Raw genomic sequence first — 27243 nt, 5'->3', positions numbered from 1 at the left:
GACTTCTTCTCCTGAAAAGTGGCTTTGTATCGAATGCTCACCAGCGCCAACTACAGGCAGGCAACTACAGACACAGGCTTTGGTGATGTGATCCTGAAAAATTATAATAAATATGTATTATATGCAATTAATTATTTTTTGTTCGTAGTAGTAGTAGTAGCTACTACTAAAAAGAATACATTGAATATTATACATATTTGTGACAGATTTGTAGTGAAGGGCTGTGAGGAAGTAGAATTCAGAAGCAGCAGTACCTACTATTTATATTAAGAAGATTATTGAACTCAGAGCATCGTAGGAGAACAAACCATCCACATAAAAACAAAATCAGACAACCAAAGGCTAAAACTCAGGGCTATAATACACAAGAGCCAAAGGAAAAATGAACGAAACACAACAGATATACAGAATACAAATACAACAGATTGCAATCTTATTATAATACAAATCTCTAACCAGACGGACACAAACCTAAACATGACAATAATATATCAATACATTATATATTACATATGATTATAATAATATGTAGATTATCAACGTTAGAAACCTGTTATAGTTCATGTAAATTATATGTTGTTATATAATTTCTGATCATTTCTGATGTGCAAATTTGTGTCTATTTTTGCCTTATTTGTTATACACTGTTACAGTTTGGAAATAAAAAAAGGATCACATCACCAAAGCCTGTGTCTGTAGTTGCCTGCCTGTAGTTGGTGCTGGTGAGCATTCGATACAAAGCCACTTTTCAGGAGAAGAAGTCACGCTGTTAGTCCTGTTCTAACGTGCTCTGAAGTGAAATTTTAATCTCACATAAGTGTTTACTGATTTTACGGGTAAGCTAACTGTGAGGTGACGTGGCAGACTGTGTTTTTCAAGTGTTGATATCGCTGTGTTAGTTCAATGTAGTTACTGTACAAATAAATAACTGCGCCGGCGCTCCTGCGGACAGTTCGCTCGCGCGCAGGTACTGAAAGTGTGGATAGTCAAAGCTATCTAAGTGAGCTTTATCGTGATATCAAAAATCATTACTGATTGCTTATTAATATGATAATGTTCTGTAACGGTGCTTTCGGTCATTGATTTAATGATTATTTCAAAACTGTTAAAGCGTACCTTTTTTTGGTTAAAAATGATCCGAAATCAATATTTGAGCAAGTACATAACCAGCCGGTGTTCAAAACTATCGCCTTACTTTAGCCCGATTCACAACGGTCAGTTTATAATAATGTTTTCTAATTTGAGTGGTACGGGTAGGTTTTTGCGGGAAATTCGAGCATGTCGCTGCGTTATTACGTCACATCTGTAAACATAAAGAAGTTGTCCCGGCTACTAGGCTATCGCATGTGAGGATCCTGCAGGTGGCGGATCGTTTATAGCCTTTTCTCACAGCAGCCAGAATAATTAAATGTATCATTTTGATGGGGGATTGTAATCCAGAAAGGATTATGTGTTTATGAAACACATGTGAATGAAATTAAATTATATTCTAGTTTTAAATGCGCTTCTGATTACAGATAGCCTGGGATTACACAAAATTTGTATTTTAAAGACAACCAGTTCAAAGGGAGCATAATTTGCTTTTTGGGTTAAAATAATTTCTTAACATGAAATCCGAGTGATATGACAATTAGAGATTAGACTGTACAGAAATTTAAATCTACTCGCTTATACACACTATACTCATAGTCACGCAATGCTGATGTTGTTAACATTAACAATTTGAGAATAAAGTATAACAAAAATAATAATTTGCACGGTTTGATGTGAAATGAGCTCATTTAGATTAAATCACCATTGGTAGCATGATTTGTAATGTTTTTTTCCTCAGTTGGTCAGAACAAACGTGGCAGACTTGTTACTTACTTGTTCAGATGACAATATCCGGTGAAAATGCTTATTTGAGTCATATATTCCAAGACGTAGGTTAGAATCTGTGAGTGCAAAGTACAATATCCACACTGGTGCGGTGACTGACTGCCACACACATACTCCTCAAAACATTAGATTCATCCGTGCTGGAGCCGTGTCACCGCACAACCCACGCAAGGAAGATAATTCCGCACACAGCTGTAATTGAAGGTTTTCAAACAGAGAAGGTGACAGAGAGGCAAAACTTACGGACTGCAGCTTTAAGTTAGATAAAATATAAATATTTAGGTGCCTTTATTGAGCTTGCATTTATCATATATTTTTGTCATGTAGATGTGATGCTTAATTATAATTTGGTGGAATACTTGATTGTTTTTTCTGAATTGTTTAATGTGAGTTTACTTGTATAAACCACTTTTCGTGTGCAGTTATGCTCAGGAATGTTGTTTCAAGTTGTTGTTTACTGATATAGTGCATCAACAATTAAATACATTTCACCTGGAAAAAAATACCCTTCAGTTTGTGCATTAATAATAAATAAATGATTAGTGTGTTCACTTTACATTAATGTTCACTTTCCCAGGTTATTAACGTTTATAATTCATTAATAAATCGTTCACAGGTGTCCACTTTACATTAAGGTTCACTTTCCCAGGTTATTAACGTTTATAACTCGTTAATAAATGGTTGACAGGTGTTAACTTTACATTAAGGTTCACTTTCACAGGTTATTAATGTTTATAACTCATTCATAAATTATTTACATTAAGGTTCAGAGGTAACTAATATTGGAATTAAAATTTTCATTATTGATATTTCATCAAGCCATGGTTGTGGTTTTATGATTTTTTCCACCCAAAATAAAGTTTGATAATTTCATCTTGATAAACAAAATATATCAGTTTCTAATCATTGCTGTGGATAGGCATCATGAAATTTTGCAGTGTATCGGTAAGGTACAGAGTAGATTCTGGTAAGAAACTTTGTGCAAAAAGTGACATGACTCATGGTTAATAAATATATTTGTTAAGCATTTATAACATGTGAGTTAAAATGGCTCACTATTTGGCAGGCATTGCATTAAAATCACCCTTTTTATTCATGCATTTATAACTGCTTAACAATAATTTATAATGCATTTGTAAATGAGTTACTTTTCTCCACATTTGTTTCTGTGATTCAGCATGAACTCTAGTGCATACGGCTACTGATAGCTTAGATCTTTATGTTATCTTTTACTGTACTTCCTCTCTACTTCTGCACTTTCTGCTTCATGCAAATTTGTGGTTTTCACGTATTTAAATAGCAATGCAGTTGTTTAGTAGTGTTGTTTCAGGGGCTTGCTGTAAACAATCGGCCAGGTTTTGCCTGATTTGGCCAGGTTTTGGTTTGATTTGGCCAGAGACACACTGGCTTGTGTCGACAGTTATTGGATTATGTGGACATGAAGATAAAGATGATATGTAACCAGCATCATCCTGTTTGCATGTTTATCCTTCATGTGTACTATCTCCATCAACGCTTGCTGAAAATTAACCAATCATTTTCTGGAATAGTGTTGTCTTTAAACCTCTGTTTCAAGCTTAGCAGTGCATACTGTGGTATGGTAGTAGTAATAACATGATTTTTTGAGTAGCAGTTGCCCTTTGGCTCTAATCTAGGAGCAGCCTCTCAAATCCTGATCCAAACCATGACCATCGTTGGAGAGAGGCACTGGCTCCAGATCAGAAAGACAGGGAGACTCCAGGGTGTGGTTTGCTGTGGGAAAGGCTGGTTGTTAAGCTCTCTGGAGGTGGAGTGCACTCTCTAGTCATCCCCTGCGTGACCCCTGAAGCACTGCTCAGGGCCCGGGAGCACTGGTACATCCTGCCGTTGGGTGTGTGAGAGCAGGGAGATGGCCACACTTTCCTGTCTACGCCAAGACTCCAACTGTGTGTGTGTGTGTGTGTGTGTGTGTGTGTTCAGGGTCCAAATTAAGGTCAGCAATCTAGCAGTTCACCTTCTCAGTTGAGGTCTTTCTGAAAAATGTTTCATTGGACCAGAGCATTTTGGGTCATTTGGGTTTTTTATACTTCTAGGCTAGTGCATACCTGTCAACCCTCCCGTTTTTCCTGGGATTCTCCCGTATTTTACCATTCTAGCCTGCTATCATCCCGTTTAAATATTTTCCCGTATTTTTAATCTTTCTATAAAAAAGGTTGGTCCAAGGTTGTCCAGTTGCCAGATCTTGTATGAAACGCATCTTTCTCACACGATCGACGTATGCACATTTCAACCCATTTGTCCCCCCAACTTGGCAACCTACAACAGTGAGTGCGTTTACATGCACCTTCTTAATGCGATTATAATCAGATTTTGGCAATATTGCGATTAAACTTTACCTCATGTAAATGCAATGCTTCGATCTAAATAATGCGATTAAGCTAATCGCAGCAAGCATAATCGTATTAACATAGGTGGCGTACGCCAATTTTAATCGAAATATACAGGCATGTAAACACCTTAATCGCAGTATTGCCGCTCTGACCAAAGTGTGCATGTGCTTGTGACATAGGCTACATGACGTGACACGCACCTGCAGTAATACGCAGATTAGAAACGATGGCAGGGAAGAAAGCATCGCATTAGGGGAAAACACAACTTGCTGCCACCAGTCTCTGTTTCTTACCCTCATCCAGAAACAGCGAGTAGAATGTGACGGCAGCGTAGGCAAACAAATTGCCATCACATTACTATGGCGCCGAAAAAGCATGGAATACAACCATACAAAAGTGTTTTGCATTAGACGTAAATAAATTAAAACAGCGGCCAGTTAACACACTCTGCTCTTCCTGAGTCCATCATTTGTGCTGTGCAGTGGGGTATGTGAATAATGGCAGTAAAAAATTAACCACAATTCTTAGTGAATAATAAGAATAATGTAAATTGCATGTAAACGGGAGTGAAGAGCTTTGCTCTTGACATGTAAACATCATAATGCGATTAAGTCCTTACTCTGATTATTGGAAATAATCGCATTATTCATGCGCATGTAAATGTAGTCATTGAGTACGTTTACAAGGACAACAATACTCCGATTTTAATACGATTAAGACAATACTCTGATTAAGAATCTACCATGTAAACAGAGATTTTTGATCACCTTAATCCGGCTAAAGTCATAATCGAAATAAACAGAAATCGAATTAAGACATGTGGAGTATTCCTATTTTAGTCGCATTACTGAAGTGCAGAATAGACATGTAAACACCTTAATCACATTATTATCATCGTGTAGGACTTTTCGCCGCATTTTGTGACAGGATACACACATGGTAGTGGTCAACCGTTTGATGGCAAACTTTACTCAAGTAAATTTAAAAAGTATCTGTAGTTTATCAGAGTGTTTTTCTTTGGAAAACTTTACTTCACTACATTCCAAAGCATAATGTCATACTTTTTACTGCACTTCATTTCATAAATAAAAGTTGTTGTTTGTTTTACCTTTAATACTTAAGAACATTAAAAATGTAGTACTTTCTTGTACTCAAGTAAATCTTTGAATTACTTTTACTTGAGTAAAAGTAAGAAAGTAATAGATTTATAATGTAATTAAGTATTAAATTATATTTAATATGAAACATAGTGCAGTAAAAAGTACAATATTATGCTTTGGGATGTTGTGAATTAAAGTTTAAGTTTTAAAGTACAAACATCTGAAAAGTACTTTTACAGCAGAGTAAAAATACTTCACTACTGTCCGCCTCTGGGACGTAATGACGTGTGCCATTATTCTAACTATGTACTATAACATGTAAATCGGGAACATGAAAGGAATATTCTAAGAGCAACTCATGTAAACACCATAATCATAATTTTGGCTTATTTAGAATAAGGTAAATAATTACATTACTGGTGTCCATGTAAACGTAGTCATTGACGAGTACCACGGGAAGGAAAGGATCACTGGTAGAAATTGGACGGGAGGAGAAGACTCTAAAAGCTAAATATACATGTAATATTACTGTATATTAATGTATATTTACATGTATAATGACATAGCTTACACATCAAAAGGCTATTTAATTGATTAAATATGAGCGCTGCAAGTTTCAAAGTCAGGTGCTGTGCTGCTTTGTTTACTGCGGTTACGAGGGAAACGGCTATATTCCTGGCGAAAAGCGCCACCTGCTGGCAGAGAATGAATTTGCATTTTTCAATAAGCCCTTCTGCTCTTTGTTTAGACCAAAGCCAAAAACGACACTTATTTTTATGCAGAAAACACACAGTTGTAAATGTGAACTGGTGGATCGACAAGAAGATAATGCATTATAAAACTCTAAAGATATAGCCTACACTAAGATATATTTATGTTACTAAATGAATATAATTGTTTGATAATAATTGTTTAAATAAATATAAAAATAATATAATATAATATAATAATATAATATAATATAAAAATTGTTACTTTTGACAAAACATGGTTGTGTGTGCAGTTACTTGTGCAATGCTATGACCTCAACAAACTTTGACCATGATTTCACATTTGCATCACTTTACCAGCTGCATATGTATGGCTTTTCTGACATGGTAAACTTGCTTGGTAGGGCACCTGGTACAGCATTGCACTTGTGTTACGGAGTGCTCGTGTACGAGACCTGTGCAACATGAGTCATGGCACTCAATAAAAGAGATCAAGGACTTGAAGACGCAAGCTAAAATGTCATGGTTGCTTCAGAAAATGTGTTTTTTATCTGACGTTGGCTTTTGTTAACACTATCAGTTAGCTTTAGAGTAGAGTTCAGAGTAGGTGGTATTTTGAAACGTTATTTTCAAACTGTGATTTAACAAATTTTTAATTCATAATTTCTATGAATTAACCTTTTAGCGCCACTCAATGGACTTTTCACCAGATATTTCACATTTCGCTTCATGAGGAAGAACACTCGTTTTAAAAATCTGTTGTTATTTGCAATTATGAGATTAACCCATATTAAGCATTAACCAGCATTTACTTCAAATGTATCTTTAAAGATATTACTTGAAGAGTTCTAGAAAAAATGTAAGAATATTTTTAAGACTCTAGGTGATGTCAGTCAAAAATGGAGAGTAGTTTCAGAAGCGGATCATTCATTTTGCTGAAATATTATTAACTTTTTTTTTCTTATGAAAAACTGACAGATGAATCATGCAATAAGACCGAAGGTGTGTATTATATCCTTCATGTTCTTTTCAGATTTACTTTCCTGTTGTTTTGCTTCCCAGAGTCTCTAGTGATAGATGTATGAAAATAATGATAGTACTTTTGCAATTAACCTCTTATTTTCCATTTGGATTCTTTTAATTTGTTCCTCTGATCTAATCAAAACCCACTAGAGAGACATTACTAAAGCTTTAATCTTGTGTTGTTTCACAACATAAACAGACTTTTCAGAAACGCAACTATTATTTAATATAGTGAAGTCATGTCTTCTTCTGTAGAAAAATTCATCAAAATAAACTGTCAGGAGTGTCTCTTCAGTTTATACAGTATATCAGTCAGACAGAGAGTCTTGGTGTGTGAGAATTCATTGCATTTATTCATGCTTGTCTGCAGTCTCTGAGCCTCCAAACATTAGTAATGTAATATTTCTCACAGAAGACGTTTGAAGTTGAAATTTTGTTTACAAACAGTTCTCATAAGATTATAAAAAACGCATGAAGTATTAACTGTGATTCTTCAATGTTAATTATGTTTTTGAGCTATTAAATTAGATTTAAACAGAATATGAAGGTTACACTCTAAAAAATGCTGGGTTGTTTCAACCCAACTTTGGGTCAAATATGAACTAACCCAACTTTTGGGTTAAAAATTTTGTTTAAAAATTTAACCCAATAGTTGGGTTAGTCCATATTTGACCCGAAGTTGGGTTGAAACAACCCAGCATTTTTTAGAGAGTAAATAGGGTCAATGTTGATTTCTAGGGACTGGTCTGTCCTGTCTGTCATGTCATCCTTTCTTCTTTTCAAACCAGCTATACTTTATCCATCTGCATCTATCCCTCAGCATTGTACCCTGCTGTCTTTACCCTCCATGTACAATTTCATACCTTCTCTTTCTTTTTTATTTCTCTGTGTTCCCATTATTCCTCCATGTTCCCATCGTTTGGTTGTTTAACATTCTGCCAGCTCTGCACTGCAGTACCTGAGACCTGGCATGAAAATGGCAGAAGAGAGAAAGAGAGAGAGAGAGAGAGAGAGAGAGAGAGAGAGAGAGAGAGAGAGAGAGCGAGAGAGAGAGAGCGAGAGAGAGAGAGGACGAGGTTTGGCTTTGCCCGCTGCAATCTCTCTTTCTTTTTGTTAGCAGCTTGTCGACTGTGAAGAACTCAATTCCTCTTCCTCTCAATCACATCCTCCTGTAGTAAATTTACAGCTTACAGTTTAGATCACTTACAGATCGCTCATTATATCTGAACAATATTATTGTTTTTTTTCTCTTCATTATCAGCTCATTCTTTTACTCACATACTGTATTTTGTTTTGTTCGCAGTCTATGTAAATTCAGGCTATTATTATTATATATTATTAACTTTTTTCAAACATTTCAGAGCCTTAAGCTCTCAAACAAGATAAATACTCCTGAGAAGAGAAATTGTATAGGATATTAAGATTTGTTTTAAGAAAATATATCTTTATTTTATTTAGCATATTAAACTTTATTATTCTTGTTTTTCCTTTACAAAATATATTTTTATGTTAGAACAAGTAAAACGTCATTGGTAAGAAATTGAAGAATAAAAAATAAAAATTACAATATACATAATTGTGTAGCACTTGAAGCTGCATTTGATGTATGAATGGTGCTATGTGAATAAAAATATATTTTTATTATTTAAAATTTTACACAATTTTATTATTCTTTGAATGGAAGTGATATTATCTTATGCATTATTTCTTAAGTAAATCTATCTTGTTTTTTTATCGTGTTAATATATTTGTACTGGACAACTGTACAAAATGTTTAAGAAAATGTTTTTTTGCAGTGTAAGGTTTCTGTGCACACACCTGTGTGAAAGCTTAGACAACAGGAGGGAAGCTATTTGAAGCTATTTGTCATGGTTACACAGGCTGAAATTCACAGGAAGACAGGAAGTAAGCAGTTAATAGATGACGATATGCTGTGAAGAACAGCTCTTCAGTGGAGTGTGATGTTCGGACGGCTCACTGCCATGATTCCTGCGGTGCATTTCCACTGTAGCGCTGAGAAAAGCTGTATGTATTTGCATAATTTGCTTGTTATATGCACAGAGTCCTACATTTTCCTTTCAAATGTGTGTTGGTCAACAGTTTGTGTTTTTAAAGAAAGAATAATGGTTTGGCACTCAAGTTAAAGTGTATATGAGATTAAACCTGTAAGTTTTCATCCTGTTTCAAAGAAAAAGAGTACAATATCACTGCAAACCCATCAAAACTCTTTGCACTCTCCCCACTGTCTTTTGTCTTCCTTCCTTCCTTCCTTCTGTTTTTCCTCCGTTCCTCCCTTCTTCCTCTCATGGTCTGCGTGCGGGGAGTGAGGTAACCTTGATGCCCAAATCGGTGACGTCATTTGGGCTCCCTGGGGAATATACTCTCTCTCTCTTTCTCAGAACCACACAAAGACACACACACACACACACACACACACACACACTCAGTGATGTTCTGTTTAATCAATGACACACTCAAACCAATGGAAAAGAACGTGCATTCTCTAAGCAGATGCCTTTTTGTACCGTTTTAACCTGAATGGCTACATTCACACTGCTGTTGAACATGGCTCAAATGTAATGTTTTCTAGTGTGAACAGCAAAAATCATACTGAATCTGATATTTCCAATTCAATTTTGGGCCGCTTTCATATGTGGAAATTAATTTTAATATGCTAGAGCTTCTAGCATATTCGAAAATGTTTCTGTTGATCTAATTGAATATAAAACATTCAGACTCAAACTATAAACTGAACAATTTACAATAACTTCAAAATGTTTTGTTTAATTCTAGATATTCTAGTAAGCATTCTAGCTTCTGCATTTTGGATCAGTTGAACTTGCATGACATCCACGCAGTAATTGCAATAATCTAGTCTTGAGGTCATGAATGCATGAATTTGTCTTTTGACATTGATGTAATTTAGATATATTTATAATATGGAGAAATGCTGTTTTACAAATGTAAGAAATGTGGCTTGGAATACTGTCAAATAGTACACCCAGGTTCTTAACTGAAGACCAAGGCCTTGCCAGAACATCCATCAAGAAACACATTGTATTCTAGGTTATTATGTTTGGAGGTTTTTGGTTCAGTATAAGACCTCTGTTTTTTTTCTGACTTAAGCAATAGTTAGTAGTTTATCTTTTAATATGCAATTCATTCATTTAGAGAATTTGTAGGTTTTGTCTGACCTCGAGAGGATATAGAACTGATTATATTATTTAAAAAAGCGGTCCTAGTATTAAGCCTTGCGGCACACCATCGAAATTTTGATTTATATGACACCTTTACATTTCTTGCTACAAAGTGACAACAGTCAGATAAATAAGATGTAAACTATATGTTAATGCCATTCCACTAATTCCAACATCATTTTCAAGCCTATTTAAGACAATGTTGTGGTCAGTAGTATCAGCATTAAGCACCAGTAATACTAAGAGAGTGATGCAATCATGATCATGATAAAAGCCCTCTGATGAGTGCAGTTTCAGTGCTATGATATGGTCTAAATCCTGAATGAAATTCCTAATAGTTATTTCTCTCCAAAAGTCTTAGTATTTGATTTTTCACAATTTCACTAGCAACACCTGAGCTGCATGAACTTCATAAGTTTGTGTGAATCCTGATGATTATGTTTGTACAAAAGTGTTCACATGATCAGTGTCATAAATGTGCTTAAAATAATAAATATTACATTATGCATTTTGTAGATGCTTGTATCTTAAACTGCGTTTAAGGTATATTGTTTATCAGTTCATACTTTCCCTAAAAATCAATCCAATGACCTTGGTCTTGCTAGCACAATGCTCTACTGTTTAAGCTGCGGGAGCATTAATGTAATCTACATTCCTTTGCATTTAAAAAAAAAAAAAAAAATTTCAGTGTGGTCTCAGAATTTATGAATTTATTTTATTTATTTATTATTATTTTTTGCAATACGGCAAAAATGTGAACAGTAAGAATTGGGCAACACTGATTGTGTATGTATATAGGTGTTTTTTTTATTTTACTTGAATGTCAAAAACACAATTTCACAAAGAGCAGCTATCAGCAGGTCTTCATACGTTCTGCTTATTGGTTTTCAGTGGAAGGGGGGCTCGTGTGAAGTGCACTCAAGTGTCTAACTACATCAGGCCATGATGGGCCGCCGGCACAGAACAGAATGGCCTTTTGTACCACAACAGTACGGCTCTCTGTTCCTGTACCCTTCAACCGGCCACAATGGAAGCCCCCTCTAACGGTGCAGAAGTGTTAGCACACTCTGAGCCGGCAGCCTGAATGAAGTCTCTATGAATGAGCATCCAGAGGACTGTGGGAATAGAGGCTGGTGGGGTCATTTTGAATGGGAGTTTCTGTGAAGCGAATATGTACTGAGGAAAGGAAGGGTTGCGGTTTGTTTTTATGTGGTATGTCCCGGTGGATACTCTAAACAGCTTGATGTAAATGTACGTTACAAACTGTGAGATAGTCGAGCCCATGTTATTTTAGCTTGGATTTATTTGTTTTTTACTCTTATAAAACCCATATGACTCTCTTTCTTCTGTGGAACACTTATGAAGATGTTGAAACTGATGATTCAGAAATATATGTCAAATTTAGATTTGGAATATATGAGACATTTAGACTAATTTTCGGGTGCTTTATTCTGTTATTTTTACCTTTCGGAGCTTGACAGCCACTGGTCACCATACATTTATATGGAAAGGGGAAGCATGAAAATTCTGCTAAACATCTTAAATTGTGTTCAACTTTAGAAAGTATTTGAAATGATACAGCCGCGAATGATACCGCAAATCATGTGGCTTGTACAGGAGAGTTTTGCTGCTACTTTTCTATGAAATCGGACCTGGGAAATGACCATTTTTGCATGCAAGATTCGAATTTGTGTTGCCCACAAGAGCACCATGGCTTAATGTGTAAATAAATAATAAACTAAACTGTCTCTATTTTGGGGCATTTTAGAGTGCAAGCATCATTATCATATGATCAAACTTGAGCAATTTGAACAAATCCCTAACATTATGTATTAAAACGATAACATGGAAGTAGCGACGGATCTTTTCTTCCATACTGTGACGTAAATCAGAGTTAAAAAAAAAGAAAAAGCTTATTTAAAAGAAAAAAAAGTATTTTAATGCTTTTGTGTTCCCCAGATAAATTTTGCGTCCGCTCACTCGCACTACAAGGGGGAAGTCGTGGCCTAATGGTTAGAGAGTCGGACTCGTAACCCAAAGGTTGCGAGGGACAATTCCTCCCAAAGGAGGCAGGAATTGTAGGTGGGGGGAGTGAATAACCAGCGCTCTCTTCCACCTTCAATACCACGACTGAGGTGCCCTTGAGCAAGGCACCGAACCCCCAACTGCTTCCCGGGCGCCGCAGCATAAATGGCTGCCCACTGCTCTGGGTGTGTGTTCACTGCTGTGTGTGTGCACACTTAGGATGGGTTAAATGCAGAGCACTAATTCCTAGTATGGGTTACCATACTTGGCCACATGTCACTTCACTTCACTACATTTGCAATCAATGGGGAAGTCGTGGCCTAATGGTTAGAGAGTAGGACTCATTACCCAAAGGTTGTGGGTTCGAGTCTCGTACCGGCCGGAATTGGAGGTGGGGGGAGTGAATGTACAGCGCTCTCTTCCACCTTCAATACCACAACTGAGGTGCTATTGAGCAAGGCACCGAACCCCCAACTGCTCCCCGGGCGCTGCAGCATAAAACGGGCTGCCCACTGCTCCGGGTGTGTGTTCACGGTGTCTGTGTGTTCACTGCTGTGTGTGTGGACCTTGGATGGGTTAAATGCAGAACACAAATTCCTAGTATGGGTTACCATACTTGGCCACATGTCACTTCACTTCACTACATTTGCAATCAATTGCAAAACCACCTCAAATTATTTCCATCACAAACACAAATGTTTTGCGAGAGAATGCTAAATCACTAAAATATACTTTTTTCTGTTTTACCATCTCCATGTTCTCTTAGGGGCTCCGTAGACTTCATATTTTCACCTGGCTGAGAATAAATTAATGTTGCAAGCAAGATTCAAACTTATGTTGCCCACATGAGCACCATGGATCAGTGTGTGAGCATGCACTAACCAATGGATGAAGATCATTTTTACAACTCACTTTCTCTCTTTCTCTCTTTTTCTGGGTGTTACTTTAATTTTTTAAGAACTGTCCTCTACTTTGTCATGATGTTGCACAAATCAAGAAGCCACCCCAGGCGTTTTTAGTAGGCAAAACTGTTTACTTTTCCCGCTATCATCATCCCTTCAGAAAACTCCCCCGTTGATTGTCCCTCAACCTTTTTTTTGTGTCTCAAACCTCCTCCTACTCTCACAAACCCTTCTGACTGTGATTTTCAAACTCCCCTGCTTGTGTTGTTTTTCTGTGCATTCATCTGCTCTCATTCTTCCCTCCCGCCAGTCTGAAAGTGTTCTGCTCGCTGTTTATGGTCTCTCTGTGACGGAGGTCACCACCACACAGAGAGAAGAGAAAAGGAAATGGGAAGGCAGTGTCTTTCTTGTCTTTGTGGCATGTGAGAAACGTACAGTACTTGTTCTTGGTTCTGTGTGATACGGTGTGTTGAATGAGGGATTGATTTATTGTTTCATTTGCTGTCCGGGTGCAAACACTGTTGCTGACTTAACGGAGATGGTGAGAATATATGCACAACAATGTGTTTTCTACGGGCTGTTTCAATATGTTTATGGTGAAGTTTCTGCCATTATTGCTCAGACAGTTTAGCCTTAGTACAAATAGCATATTGCTTTCACTTTGTGTGGGTAGCATTGATCACTATTTGCACTTAATGTAAACGAGATGCTATTTGTACATTTAGTGCAAACAATATCAGCATTTACATCCTCTTGCGTCTAGTCTAAATAGCATTTGGGTCAATGAGGCCACAAAAATGTCTAGTTTAAAAGAAAATATTGATTAAAAAATGTGTCAAGTTTATAGAAATATTATATCTGTCAATGTTTATGTAGTTTTCTACTCTGAAAAAAAAATGGTGTAGAAACAAATTTAAATCTGAAAATGCTAGTAAATTTCACAAATTACAAAGAAATTACAAAAAAAACATGTTGGATTAAATGTGAAATTTTGAAGTAGAAAGACTGAAATAGTATTTTCATAAATAATCCTTTTTTTTTTTTTTTTTTTACAATGTGCAGATCTTTTGGTGTAATAATGCTAAAATGTCAAGTGGTGTAACCATGAAGTAAAAACTTCCAAAAAGTATTCAAACATAATTTTTTAAGTAATATATTTAAATATAATGACATTTAGAGTCATGAAGAGTGAAAAAAAAAAGAAGAAAAAATTATATATAATTAGATTAATTGCAATTAATCACATCCAAAATAAAAGTTTTTGTTTACACAAAATATGTGTGCGTACTGTGTATATTTATATGTATATATAAATACACACACACACGTGTATATATTTAAAAAAATGTTATTTTTCAAAAATCATGTTTTTTCATTGTGCATTTCAATTAATCTCAATCAAACTGCAGTTGGGATATTTTGATTAGGTAAAAAAAATAACTAAAAATACTAGCTAACTAAAAGCTCTCAAAAAGTATATAAAAATTTGGATATAGATTTATCGGCCAACATATCGGTTATCGGCTTTCAAAAATAAAGAATTATCGGTTATCGGTATTGGCCAAAATTTTCATATCGGTGCATCCCTAACTGCAAACCTCTTACGCCATCATTTTTTAAATGAATTTCAGCATTGTAATAAGACTTTTTTTTATCTTTATATAAATGTTTCCTTTAAACCACATGTAAAAAAAGACTTTTAATTAAGAAATTGAAAACAAATTTATCATAGAAGATGTTTTCAAGTCATTTTCTGTATGAAGTGCATTTTTTTATGTATTTTTTAGGTTAATAGCTCCAGACATGTCACCCATCTATCTTAATTTAGTAGTCTCAGTTTGCTCTCAATTTAATTTCCTTTTTAGAGAAACAGTTGAGATATTACAATTAGTTCTCATTTGTAGTTTTTCATTCACAAGTGAAGGAACTTTCTTTTCAGCCTAACATTTCCCTCTGTTTGTAGTTGTAGTCAATGCTTATGTTTAGGACTTGTTGCTCCAAGACCTCCAAAAGATGTTGATCAGTCCTGCTAAGCAGAAACAGTCACTGTTTGGATGCAGTAAAGTGTCTGAGGATATGTCTGAGAGATAATTAGTGGTTTGCTCTGTCTGCATAACAGGTGTCCGCGTGAGTGTTTGTGTGTGCATGTGCGAGCTATTGAGCGGGTCTCGCTGTCGGAGTGCGGAGAGAGGTCATGAATTGAAGAAAAGAGGAAAAGGAGATTGCTGAACCCTGACTTCCGTTTCGTGTCACCACTGAGAGCTCGGGCCAGCTGTTTCTCTCACTCTCTCTCCCATTCGCTCTCACACCCTTGTTTCGCTCGCTCACCCTTTCACATTCACTCTCTATTTGTAGCATTACAGTTACTTTACACAAAGGAAGGAACTAAACTAAATTAGAACTTAAAGCATGTAATATTTTTGGTAAAACACTTTCTTTTATTCCAGTGTAATGTGTAGCGACTGAAAGCTATCGGTAGCTTGACTTCCTGAACAAGACTGTGACTCTGTGGTGCTTCCAAAACATTTCTCTGTTTTTTGAGTGGTCTGAGTTTGTGGTGGGACTCATCTGTTGATTGACCAAAGGGTTTGTTTTTAGCATTTCTTAAGAACTTAAATATAATTTACTGCATAAACAATTTTTTTATTTAAAGGGGTCATATGATGTTGCTAAAAAGAACATTATTTTGTGTATTTGGTGTAATGAAATGTGTTTATGTGGTTTAAGGTTAAAAAAACACATTATTTTCCACATACTGAACATTATTGTTTCTCCTCTATGCCCCGCCTTTCTGAAACGCGTCGATTTTAACAAACTCGCGTTTGAATCGTCAGTGGCAAATTCTTTAAATATGAAAACGTACTTACAGTCTGTGAGTCAGAAACGCCAGACTGTCCTTGCAAAGTTGGAATTGCCCCACTTTGTAGACACAACCTTTTGTAGGCTACTCTCCCAGGTTCAGGAATCTTTCCTCCATAAAATGTGCTGCACGCATCTGAATATTTGGGTTGAAGTGTTCTGGAACAGTGTTGTAAATACAACTTAACCACTGATTTCTAGTTGTGTCCTCTTTTGGAAGACCAAACAAAGTAGTTTCGCTTTCACAACGAAACACACAGCGTCTTCACGACATGACGGCGGCAGCAACAATACTACAGCGAGAATAAAAGTTACGCCTTCTTTCTTTGCGTGAACATTTGGGCGGCTTTATGCAAATCTTCCCACACAGTGACGTAGACATGTGGGGGCGTGTTAGAACGAGGCGTTTTAGGAGGGCGTGGACAAGTCTTAACTTTTATAAAGAATATCTCTTTGGGTTTGAGACTTTAATCTTTGCAACTTTAGGGATCTTATCTATTCACGAACAGCTTGTAACACTCCAAAGAGAAAGGAAAACTTGAAATTGCATCATATGACCCCTTTAACAGAATAACAACTGAATCACCACATCTTAAAGCTATTCATCAAAAGATGAAGCAGAAAGAGCAGCAAACACACTGTATCAGTGAGAACGTTCTTGAAGCACGGTTCTTCTCCATTTGCCCCACACCAGTCAATTTTTGGCTTTAATAAAAGAGATTCTGATAGAGTGTACAGTAGCTGAAAATAAACGTGTGAAAACACGCAGGGCTTACATTTGGGCTTTTATTACAGAGACAGTGAGAATATATGCACAAGTAAAGCTTCATGTGGAACACTTGCGACACACACGGTTGCGGTGAGTTTTGCACAGGCAGGCACCATCCAAATTTTTGTATCTAAAAATCTATTTTCTTTTGTGATTGTACTTGGCATCATTAGTGGCCTAGAAATCAGGCATATATACTTAATGGCATAGTTCACCCAAAAATGAAAATTCTGTCCCATACTGAAAAAAAAACAAACAAAACAAAAGAAAACGACAATATATTTAGTTTCAAAGTTTATACCAAAATACATTTTCAATCTTACAGTAGCCTACATTTAGACTAAATGCAAATGTGGATGGAATAGCCTATTACGAGATCAAAACTAGATTTATAATGATTCCTTAATGTTTAATGTTTTGTAATATATTGTAAAACTGTAGTTTTTTGGAATATTGTAAAGTATGTTGCTTACTGGTTTTTATTAAAATGTGTTATATGTGTTAGAGACTACAAATAAGGGTTTTCTTCATGTTTGACACGTGAATGTATTGTCTTGGATTTAAATATATGGAAGGAAAAATTTATTTTTAAAAGCCTTTTTATTTTTAGAATATATGTTTGTATATTTAAAAAAAATATACAAAAACATATATTATTAGAAAATAATAATATATTTACATATGAACTTATTAACATATTTTAGCAAAAATACTTTGTTGGCCATTTTTTTGTACCTTTTGAAATATATTTGAAAAAAAAAAATTAGGAAAAAACAATCATGTCTTTTCAAAAAACTTGGATTACTTTTACAATGTCTTTATGAACTCCTTGCAGCTTGAAAGTTTTGGTGGATTGAACTTTCAGTGGAAGGACAAAAATCTCTCAGATTTGATTCAAGTATATGTTTCAAAGATGAACGAAAGTCATATGGATTTGGAAGGACGTGAAGGTGACTAAATGATGACAGAGATTTCATTTTTGTGTGAACCTAAAGTTCATAGAGTTGTTAAAGAGCCATAAAAAGACTGCATGAAGTTAACACTTGAGCAGAAAGGCATTGAGTTGATGATTTTGGTGAGTTCAGGTCTCTGTAGAGCGCTGGCCTAATTACAGATCAGGTGGCATCCAATTTATCAGCGCTTTCCCAGCTGCTCAATATCCCCTTTCAGCGAGCCAATGTTTTTCCGTGCGTAAGTGTGTTTTGTTTGTGTAATCCACACCCTGCGAGGAATTCCACTTCCTCAAATGATCAGGCTAGGTCACTTAGGCCCTGACATTTGCTGTTAAGATTTTACAGATTGTGTGTGTGTGTCTTCACACCTCAAAGCCTCGATCAAACTGGAAAATGCTCTCACTTCCTCTGAAAAACAACAGTGCAGTTAATGGGAGATTTTTTTCTTTTCTTTTTTCCTTTTTTTTGTAGATATGAGCCAACTGGCAAGTAGTTTTTGCATGTTTTAAGCATAACACTCACTAAACTTTGTTAGATTCACGCTAAAATGTAGAAACAAAAAAGTTTCTCTGTAAACAAATTAAAATATATCATGCAAATTTCTTTTCCAGTAAATTTAAATCTTGTTTTAAGGCTGTTTAGATGTTTTCCAGTTAAACTTAGACAAAAAAAAAAGTATTAAGAAATGCAATATTTAATAAATAAAAATATATTTTTTCAAATAAAACTGAAATTGTGATATAGCTTAGAGAAACTCTACAGGCTTCCTGCAGTTTTCCATCAGAATAAAAGTTTGATGGGTTAACGTTTGAAAATGAAGAATTTAAGACAGCCATAAATATTAGTACTGTAATTTTACAATTGTAATATGAAATCTAATTATTATTAGTAGTGTTATTTTTCTTAAAAACTTGATTTTTTTTTTGCAGTGAAGTAGTACAATAGTAGTATTTCTTATTTTGTGTATAATTTTTTTTAGCAATTTTTATATTTTCATTCAACATACTACTAATAATAATTATTATTATTAATATTATTTTATAGCCATATTGATACATAAAAACACACCAAATTGTGCAGCCCTACAAACAAGCACAGCAAATCTGGATTTTTGCGTTTTAACTCACAATTTTTATCGAAAAATCTCATTTAGGTTTTTTCCCAGAATTAAACAGCCCTGCGTGAAGAATATTTGTAGTAATCACTCATCTGTAAATGCATTCATACTTTAGCATGTCAGACAATGTAGATTGTGTATGTAATAATGTATGTGTGTGTGTGATTATTTGTTCTTGGACCTCACCCACGTCTCCCGGCGACAGACTGTCTGAGCACCTTCGTTTGGGGGGCTGCAGACGGATGACTCGCGCTGTTTCCCACCCTCTCTCTTCAGTATTCCTCTCGTTTGGATGGAGTAATGCTCATGCTGGCTGCGTAAAGCATGCTTTGTTACCTCATCTTTCCCTCGGATGGTCTCTGAGGGCCGACAGGGACGTGTGGGGCAGCGCTAGTCACTTAATAACCGTTCAGAGTGTGCGTGTTGCACAGCTGGCTCTCTCTCCCTCCCTCTTCAAGGTGGCTTTGGCTTGGGTGGGTTTCTCGGGGCAGGAGTGTGAGGGTATTTCTAGCTCTCAGGGGCAGAGGTTGGGCTATGCCAGCCTTCCCCCAGCGAGCTGTTTCCTTTCGAAAACACTCCTCAGGAAACCACTTCAAACAATCACATTCTGTGCAGAGAAAGTGCCGCACCACTCCTGGAACTTGGGAAAACCTCTCCCTTCCCCTCGCAAGGCTACTCTTTTTCTCCGTCTCGCCGCATGTTTCTCACTGGCCTTTAACTAGGCCTGGGCGATAAAATGGTATCTATATTTATCGACGGTACACCTTCTTCGATATCAATAGAAAAATTGTTTGATATAGCGCACGATATAGGCATGTACTATGAGTGACGCACAGCACACACAAACACGAATGCTGAATTGAGTGCTGTGCCTGCCTGTGATGAGGAGATTGTAAATAAACAATGAATATTAGTCAAATTTAAAATAAACATTTGCATTTGAATGTTAGGTGTGCGTCAGGGAGCGTCATTAGTGGCGCACGAGATGCGGTGACGATGTAAGTAAAGAATGAATATTAGTCGAATTTAAAATAAACATTTGCATTTGAATGTTAGGTGTGCGTCAGGGAGCGTCATTAGTGGCGCACGAGATGCGGTGACGATGTAAGTGACGTTGTTGCATTTGAATGTTTTGTTAGTCTAGCCCACGAGACTCGCCGCTGCTGCGTTAGTCATTCAAAATATTAGAGAAATATAGAAGCTCAATGCGGAGACGAAGATCTTGAATGGGTTAAAACCGAAACCAAGCCATTCACACAGAACGCATATTCAGCGCATTTTTTAGACGGACAAATATGACTGCTGCGCGTCTCCCAGAAGAAATGTATAGAAAGCCATGCAAAGTTAAAACAGTTTAAACTTATTTAATCTGCATATAAAACAATAGAAATTAGATATTTGTTTAATTTTTATTGTGTTTGATTGTTAAAACAAAAATATTTGTTGTTTGTCTCAATAAATTGTGTTAATTATAAATACAGTGGTTAAATTTAAACCTTTTTTTATTGCTTTTTGCTTTAAAAAAGGCTATAAAAAATGTCAATAATTATCGATACCGAACGATATGAAACATTATATCGTTGATAATTTTTTTAGCTATATCGCACAGCCCTACCTTTAACTTATACACACGTGTGATTGTTTGCTCTTAGAATTACGTCAGCCCTTTTGGGTATTGTGCCTTTAAGACTTCTGTATCTAAGACTTCGTAGTTGATCCGTGATCGGTACAGACCAGGCCCCACGGCTCGGATTAACTGCAGAATTTAACCATCATAGAGTGAAAGTTTGTCATTTGTATGTGTTTTGTCTTGCCAGTTTACACATTCAAGCGTTTTTAATGAGAACTCAATTTGGCAAACACTGAGTTTATTCCTCTTTCGCATCTCCTTGCGCTTGAACAGACACATACACATACAATTATGGCAAAATACCCGTCTCGACAATCATCCTCATAAACACAGTCAGTTATGTGAATGAAAAGAGCTGGATGTATATCATTATATTAGATCGTGCATCAGGTCTTAAAGGGACAGCAGCCTATAAATACCTGCTGCTGTCTGTCATTAATGTTAATCAAACACAAAACACAGCTTTAACAAAGATTCATCTACAATTAATTTATACAGTGAACAGTGTTATTTTACACTTAATTATTACATTTCTGTACCTGAATACTACTGTTAGGCTTATTTTATTTGTCACTTGATATTATATTTATCTGTGCTTGTAATTTGTGTGTATGTTCTTATTTTTTTACTGACTACTCACTTGCCTTTAATCATGTTTGAACTTTCTTAGTTTGGCTGGTCGTTTTTGCTGTGGTATTGAAGAAGTACTTAAAGTGTGCTTTAAGTAATAAATAGAAAGCAAAGTAACATGGATGTCAATTTATTTATTTTTTTTGCTGATCTGAAAAAAAAAAAATCTGATCTGTGACTCAAAAACTGCAATATATTTTGCATGGTTATATTCCCTAAAATACCTTTCTGTCATCTAATGCTTACTTAAAGTTAATATTTAAATATGCTAATTAGTATGTTAATATTAATATTATTATGTTAGGTATGTACTATATCACAAATCTCAACTTTGTGATTGTTATACCGATGAAAAGTTGTAGAAACTACATTATCACCAAGTAATATTAAGCGTTGGCTATATAGTACATCCTACTTTAGCTGCATACATACAGTATACTCATGTAAAGTGAAATATACTATATAGAAAATTCTTGGGTGCTTGATTGTATATATATATATATATATATTCACAAAATGCAAACTGTGTTATTGCATAGCTCTATATATAAAGTTGGAAATATACTGTATTATATATCCACATAAAGTATCTTTGCATAGAACGAAATATATATTACATATATTACAAAACTGCTTGATTGCTTGCATCATCGCAAATTGTAAATTATATTATTTGCTAAATGCTACTATAAAGCAGATATAAAGATATGAAGATATTATAAACATTAACATCATGATTTTCTGTTTTGAAACAATGTGTATTGTAAACAACACCATACAAATAAATTTGACTTGACTATTATTATATTATTGTTATTATTTTAATAGGCCTGTTATATATTTAATAATATACAATATATAATAATATATTAATAATATTAATATATTAATAATATTTGAATATGTATAATATTTATTTATTTATATTATTCTGTTAAATGTAATCTTTCAAATTTCTAAATCAACATCCATTTTTCATACCATACATTTATAACGGTGTGATTTCTAAATTCACTTGTAGCTTTTTAATGTATAGATTTTTAATGCTTTTTTTATTTATTTAACTTTTTATATCATTTGTAAATAATTATTGGCTTTAGGGCTGCACAATTAATCAAAATTTATGGATGCCACAATAAAATGGCATATATAAAATTATGTAATCGTTCAATTAATCATTCAAAGCCCACTTATGTTATTCTATGTGCTTAAGATGTGTTACAGGTTATCTTAAAGGTCCCCTGAAATGCTTAGAAACACGCAGCGCTACTCTATGTGTTGACGTCATTTTAACCGAAACAGGAAGACAGGGCGGGACATATCAAGCAGCCCCGCCCCTTTTTAAAATAGCCAATAGCGTTTGTTTATGTCACAGCCGCATTTGACAGGGTATGCCAGCCACAATCTCATCCATATTGCTATAAATTCAAATAGCTCCGATACATTTTGTGGTCTGCGCCGACTCGCGCATGTGATCCGCTCCATGCTATCGTGTCTCTGGACCGGAGCAGAGTGTGTGTGTGGTGCGGTGGTTAGCGTGACAGCGCAAAACCAGACTTCTTTTTTTCCTCAATGGAAAGCATATTTACACTGTTTGAATCGTTCCCTGTCCCCTATATAGTGCACTACGTGCCATTCACTGTACAGAAAATACTAACTCTGTGGACAAGTGACCGATTTCAGCCGCGGCTTCAGCGTCTATTTTATAGTGTAGGGGGCGGGCACTTCGGATTCTAGAGAGCATTTGATTGGACAGAAAGTTTGATGAGAAGCTGAAGTACGATGTGATGTCAAAAAAATCGTTGAGCCGTTTTGGCGGAAGTGACGAACTGCAAGCTTTGAATGCTTATATCTTCTAAATGCAAATTTTGTCACTGTTTTGGAGCACACTGCCTTATAGATAACCTTAAGACTAACATATTGATACTAACACCCAAAAAACTTTATTTTTGATTTTTGACTTTAAGGGTTTTTCCATTGTTTTAATTTTTGTTTTAGTATAACATTGTAATACCATGCATATTTTTGCTTTTTTATTTAAAAAAAAAAAACAATCCAATGTATAGATGACATTTGAGGCTTAATACTATAGAAAAGCAATAAAGTTTTTCAGTTAGAGTGTTTCCAGCTTGTTTATTTTCATCTAAAAATATGGCATGCATTTGCTTCAAACAATGGTATAAACATCATTCAATGTAAATTGTGATAATCGTAATTAATAATCACAATTACAATTTCAAGGGAATAATTGAAAATGATGATTTTTGTCATAATTGTGCAGCCCAAATTGGCTTATTGTACTGGCCAGTATGTACATAAGTATTGGTGCATCCGTATATTTCCAAAATGATCACTGTATGTTTTTCACGACAGCTGTTTTAGTGATATCTGAGCATATATGGAGATATTTTATGTGCAGCTTTTATGTCAGATTGAAATATTTAAGGACCTTGATATAATAAATATAAAATAAACTTCACCCTCTTTCCTAAGACTGGAATCGTACTCTGTGTTTAGAGTATATTTAGATAATATATCATGTTCACCTTTAAAAGTATCACGGCTGATGTAGAGAGACCTTCAGTTTTTCTCCATTGCGTCAAGGCTTTAAAAAGGCCTTCATAAATAACAATTATAGCTGGTTTCATAACCTCCATGTGCATGTTCGCTCTCTCTCTATCATTACCTCCATATTGCTGTTTATTGTTTGTGTGTCATTGTGTCGTGGAGCACTAAAGGTTGCTCACTCTTTCAGTGCTTGTGACCCCACACCACCTCACAGCTGTTCCTGCTGAAGGCTTCTGATTGGCTGCTCCTCTCTCCAATCAAACAGCCCGGGAAAGGATGCAGAACATATTGATTTAATTAGTGATCGTTTGTTTGATGGCGATGGGATGGGCAGCAGCAGAGAGTGCATGACAGCCTGACCTTTAGCCATCGCTGTATCTCACACACATAACACACATGGGACTGATAAACGGAGGCAGGATTTGGGTCCCTCTGAAGGGATTTTGTTTGCCTGTTGTTTTCCCAAAATATGTTAATTTATAAAAAAAATTAATAGAGTACATTTCATGCAAACACTGACTCTAATACACCATTTACGGTACATGATGCAGTGTTAACGTTGACTAAAACTATTACAAATATATTAAAAAAATTCATTAATTGAAATAGATCTGAAATAAAATAAAATATAAATATTAGATGAAAAAGCTTAAAATACACAAAAAATACATGATATAAAATAAGTTTAAACTAAAGTACTACAAATGACAACCCTAAACAAATAAGAAATAAATTAAAGCTAAATATAAATATTTAAGAAACTAAAACTAATAAAAACTACAAAAATATTTAAAATTAAAAATGAAAACATAATAATTCAAAATATAAATAAATACTATAAATTAAATACAAAATATAAATAATACTATAAATGCTAAATACTATCAAGTATAGAAATAATGCTAAAATAACACTGATATATAATGAATTAAATACTTTAGTACTTTAATACTTTTTGGGGGGATAAAGCCAGAAAACGTCAGGATGGACAACTGTTCTTCTAGAAAAGCAAAACATCTAGTGCAACCAAGAAACATATTGTTATGTAATTTCGATATCATCCAGGTATGTTAAAATTAGGGCTGTCAAAATAGCTGAAAAACTCAATTCGAATTTTGTACTTAAATATAGTACAAAAAATATTACCAATGCACGTTTATTCAAAGCATAAGATAACATGACTATCTGTGAAAAAAGTGCATAATGTTTAAAATAATGTTTATAAACCAATTATAATTAATTAAGTTGTTTAAACAACTATAAACAAAAGAGCATCATGTATGTATGCATAGTTTAATACAAAGGGCGGAAAGCCAATCACACAGAGTACATTTTTCATTTAAAAACATGAGATGCAGTGGGATGGGGAAAAATCCCGCCATAAAGTCTTGATATATGTTTTTTCAAAGTTAAACTTGCAATAATTTTACATGGCTGTAACAAAGTTCGTAGTTCGGGAAGAAGGAGGCGGGAACCGTCGAATATTCACACAAAACTTGAATAAAATAAACACAAATTAGCGCGACAGCCCCTCGCCGACGACTGCCGTGCACAAACAGAACCAAAACACAAAATAAAGTCCAGGCCTGGTCCTCTCTCGTCTTTCACTGTCGTCACTCCTCCTTTTATCCTTCCAGAGCTCCTCCGTGGGACTCGAGACCGGTGAATAGTGCAGGTGTCGCGCATTAGCATTTACTCCACCGGCCTCGCTCCGTTCCCACGGCTCTCGGCCCCGCCCCACTCGTCACAATGGCTTTCTAAACATGCAGCTCCTTAGTGCGAGATGCGAGTGCAACCATGATAGATGTCCCTCTAGAAAATGCGCAAAATATGTGTTTTGTGTGAATGGCTTGCTTTCAGTTTTGATGTAAACAAGATCTTCTCCGCATTGATGTTCTCTTTTTCCGCAATATTTTTAATGAACAACGCAGCAGCGCTGCATCTAGTGGCTTCAACTGGATAGGCTAACAAAAACATTATAATGCAACGACACTTACATCGTCATCACATCTCGTGCGCCACTGATAAGGCTGCCTCCTTAACGCACACCTAAAATTCAAATGCAAAAACGTTGGATTTTTATTTTAAATTCGATGAATATTCGAAATTCGAATTTTTTTTTGACAGCCCTAGTTAAAATATCTGATAATTTGATCTTTTTATTACATGGTTGTAAAAGTACGTGCTACAACTTTCCTAAAAACTTATTTAGAAGATATTTAAAGAAATAATTATTTATGATGAAAATACTTTCAAATACAAAAATAATGATTAAGATGTATAATATGTTTTTAAGGTGTAAGCAAAATAATACTTGATGATTGCAAAAATGCCTTTTCTGGTTAGCTTGTGACTTCAGTGGTTTTATAAACAATGTGAGGTCTTTCATAAGCTATGAGAGCTATAAAATATTTAATATAAATATTTAAGAAATATTTACTAATCAGAAGCAAATTATTGAGTCATACAGGCTGTTTCTGGAGAGGCTGGAATGAGGACGTTTATAGAAAATGAAGGGTGATAAATGAATAGAAGGCAGCCTGGAAGTCCATCAAGAGAGAGATGGAACAGATGAAGATGAATATTTGGCAAGATTTTAGCATTTCATTGTCAAAACATAAATTCTTTTAATGAATGCGCATTATGCCACCTTCTTAATCGTGATATGATGTGCATTCCAGTCATTGTGATTGTTATCAAATGAGCACTTTCAGATTTCTTTCCATCTTTTTAACTGTTTAGAAGTGCTAATACAGCAAAAATAAATGCAGAAGAGTGTTTGGCATGATCTGTTCCTGGTTTCACATGGTTAGCATCCCACATTATCCCATATCCCCAGACATTGACCAGTGGTTCAAGCCACAGCGACTGTTTACTGTAACTCCAGTGACTTTTTTACAACTTCCCCACATGCATGTGTTTCTCTGTTATGCACGTAATTGAGGTAGGAGTCTCCTTTTCGGAAGTGAGGTTTATCTGTTCCTCACTCCCAGCAACTTTTACTCTCCCACAGTAGCGACCTGCCCTTTCTGGGTCGTGTTAACAAAGCATTGGCTTTCCTCCCCCCGTTCTCTAGTCGATGGTTGATTCCAGTCGTTCCAAGGCAGTTGCACCAGTTCACTTCTGCTTTTTGATTGCTGGTGTCTTACTGCGCTGATTAACGGTGAGTCTCAGTCATCCGTCAATGGCTTTATCTGGTCTGCTGTGAGCTGGACTGGAGTCTGTAATAGCGCTCTATATATATTAGACTATGGCTGTGTTCAAAATGGAATACATACCGTGTGATACTGCATTGTGCATGCTGCATATGCTTTGCATGTTTAATGCCTCTTCCAGCCATCATCATCTTGTGATAATTTTGCATGTTGACTCTAATTTTAAGTTTTACCAGTCCCATCAAATAATTTAAGGATGTTAAAATCATGGCTGATAACACTGCTAAAAAAAAAAAAAAAAAAAAAAAAGTATTAATTATTGGACCAAAATCCTCTGCATATAATAACCTACAACACT

At 35.4% G+C, this 27243-nt stretch overlaps 1 protein-coding gene across 3 annotated transcripts in view; it reads left to right on the top strand.

Moving 5' to 3' along the window:
• The window catches only part of LOC107704303 (endothelin-converting enzyme 2-like), an 86011-nt gene that overhangs the window by 7220 nt on the left and 51548 nt on the right, over positions 1-27243 (top strand). The window contains exon 1 of one of the 3 annotated variants that reach the window (XM_016507189.1): positions 13437-13745. The exons of the other annotated variants lie outside the window; for them this stretch is intronic. Within the exon in view, the coding sequence (XP_016362675.1) occupies positions 13743-13745 (3 nt within the window). The 5' untranslated portion in view covers positions 13437-13742. Of the gene's footprint in view, positions 1-13436; positions 13746-27243 lie in introns of those variants that run through there. 3 annotated transcript variants of the gene reach the window in all.

Source organism: Sinocyclocheilus anshuiensis, unplaced genomic scaffold (assembly GCF_001515605.1).
Source record: "Sinocyclocheilus anshuiensis isolate Anshui unplaced genomic scaffold, SAMN03320099.WGS_v1.1 scaffold1493, whole genome shotgun sequence".
Classification (NCBI taxonomy): domain Eukaryota; kingdom Metazoa; phylum Chordata; class Actinopteri; order Cypriniformes; family Cyprinidae; genus Sinocyclocheilus; species Sinocyclocheilus anshuiensis.
The sequence above is the reverse complement of the archived record's forward strand: the minus strand, read 5'-3'. Positions and strand labels throughout refer to the sequence as shown.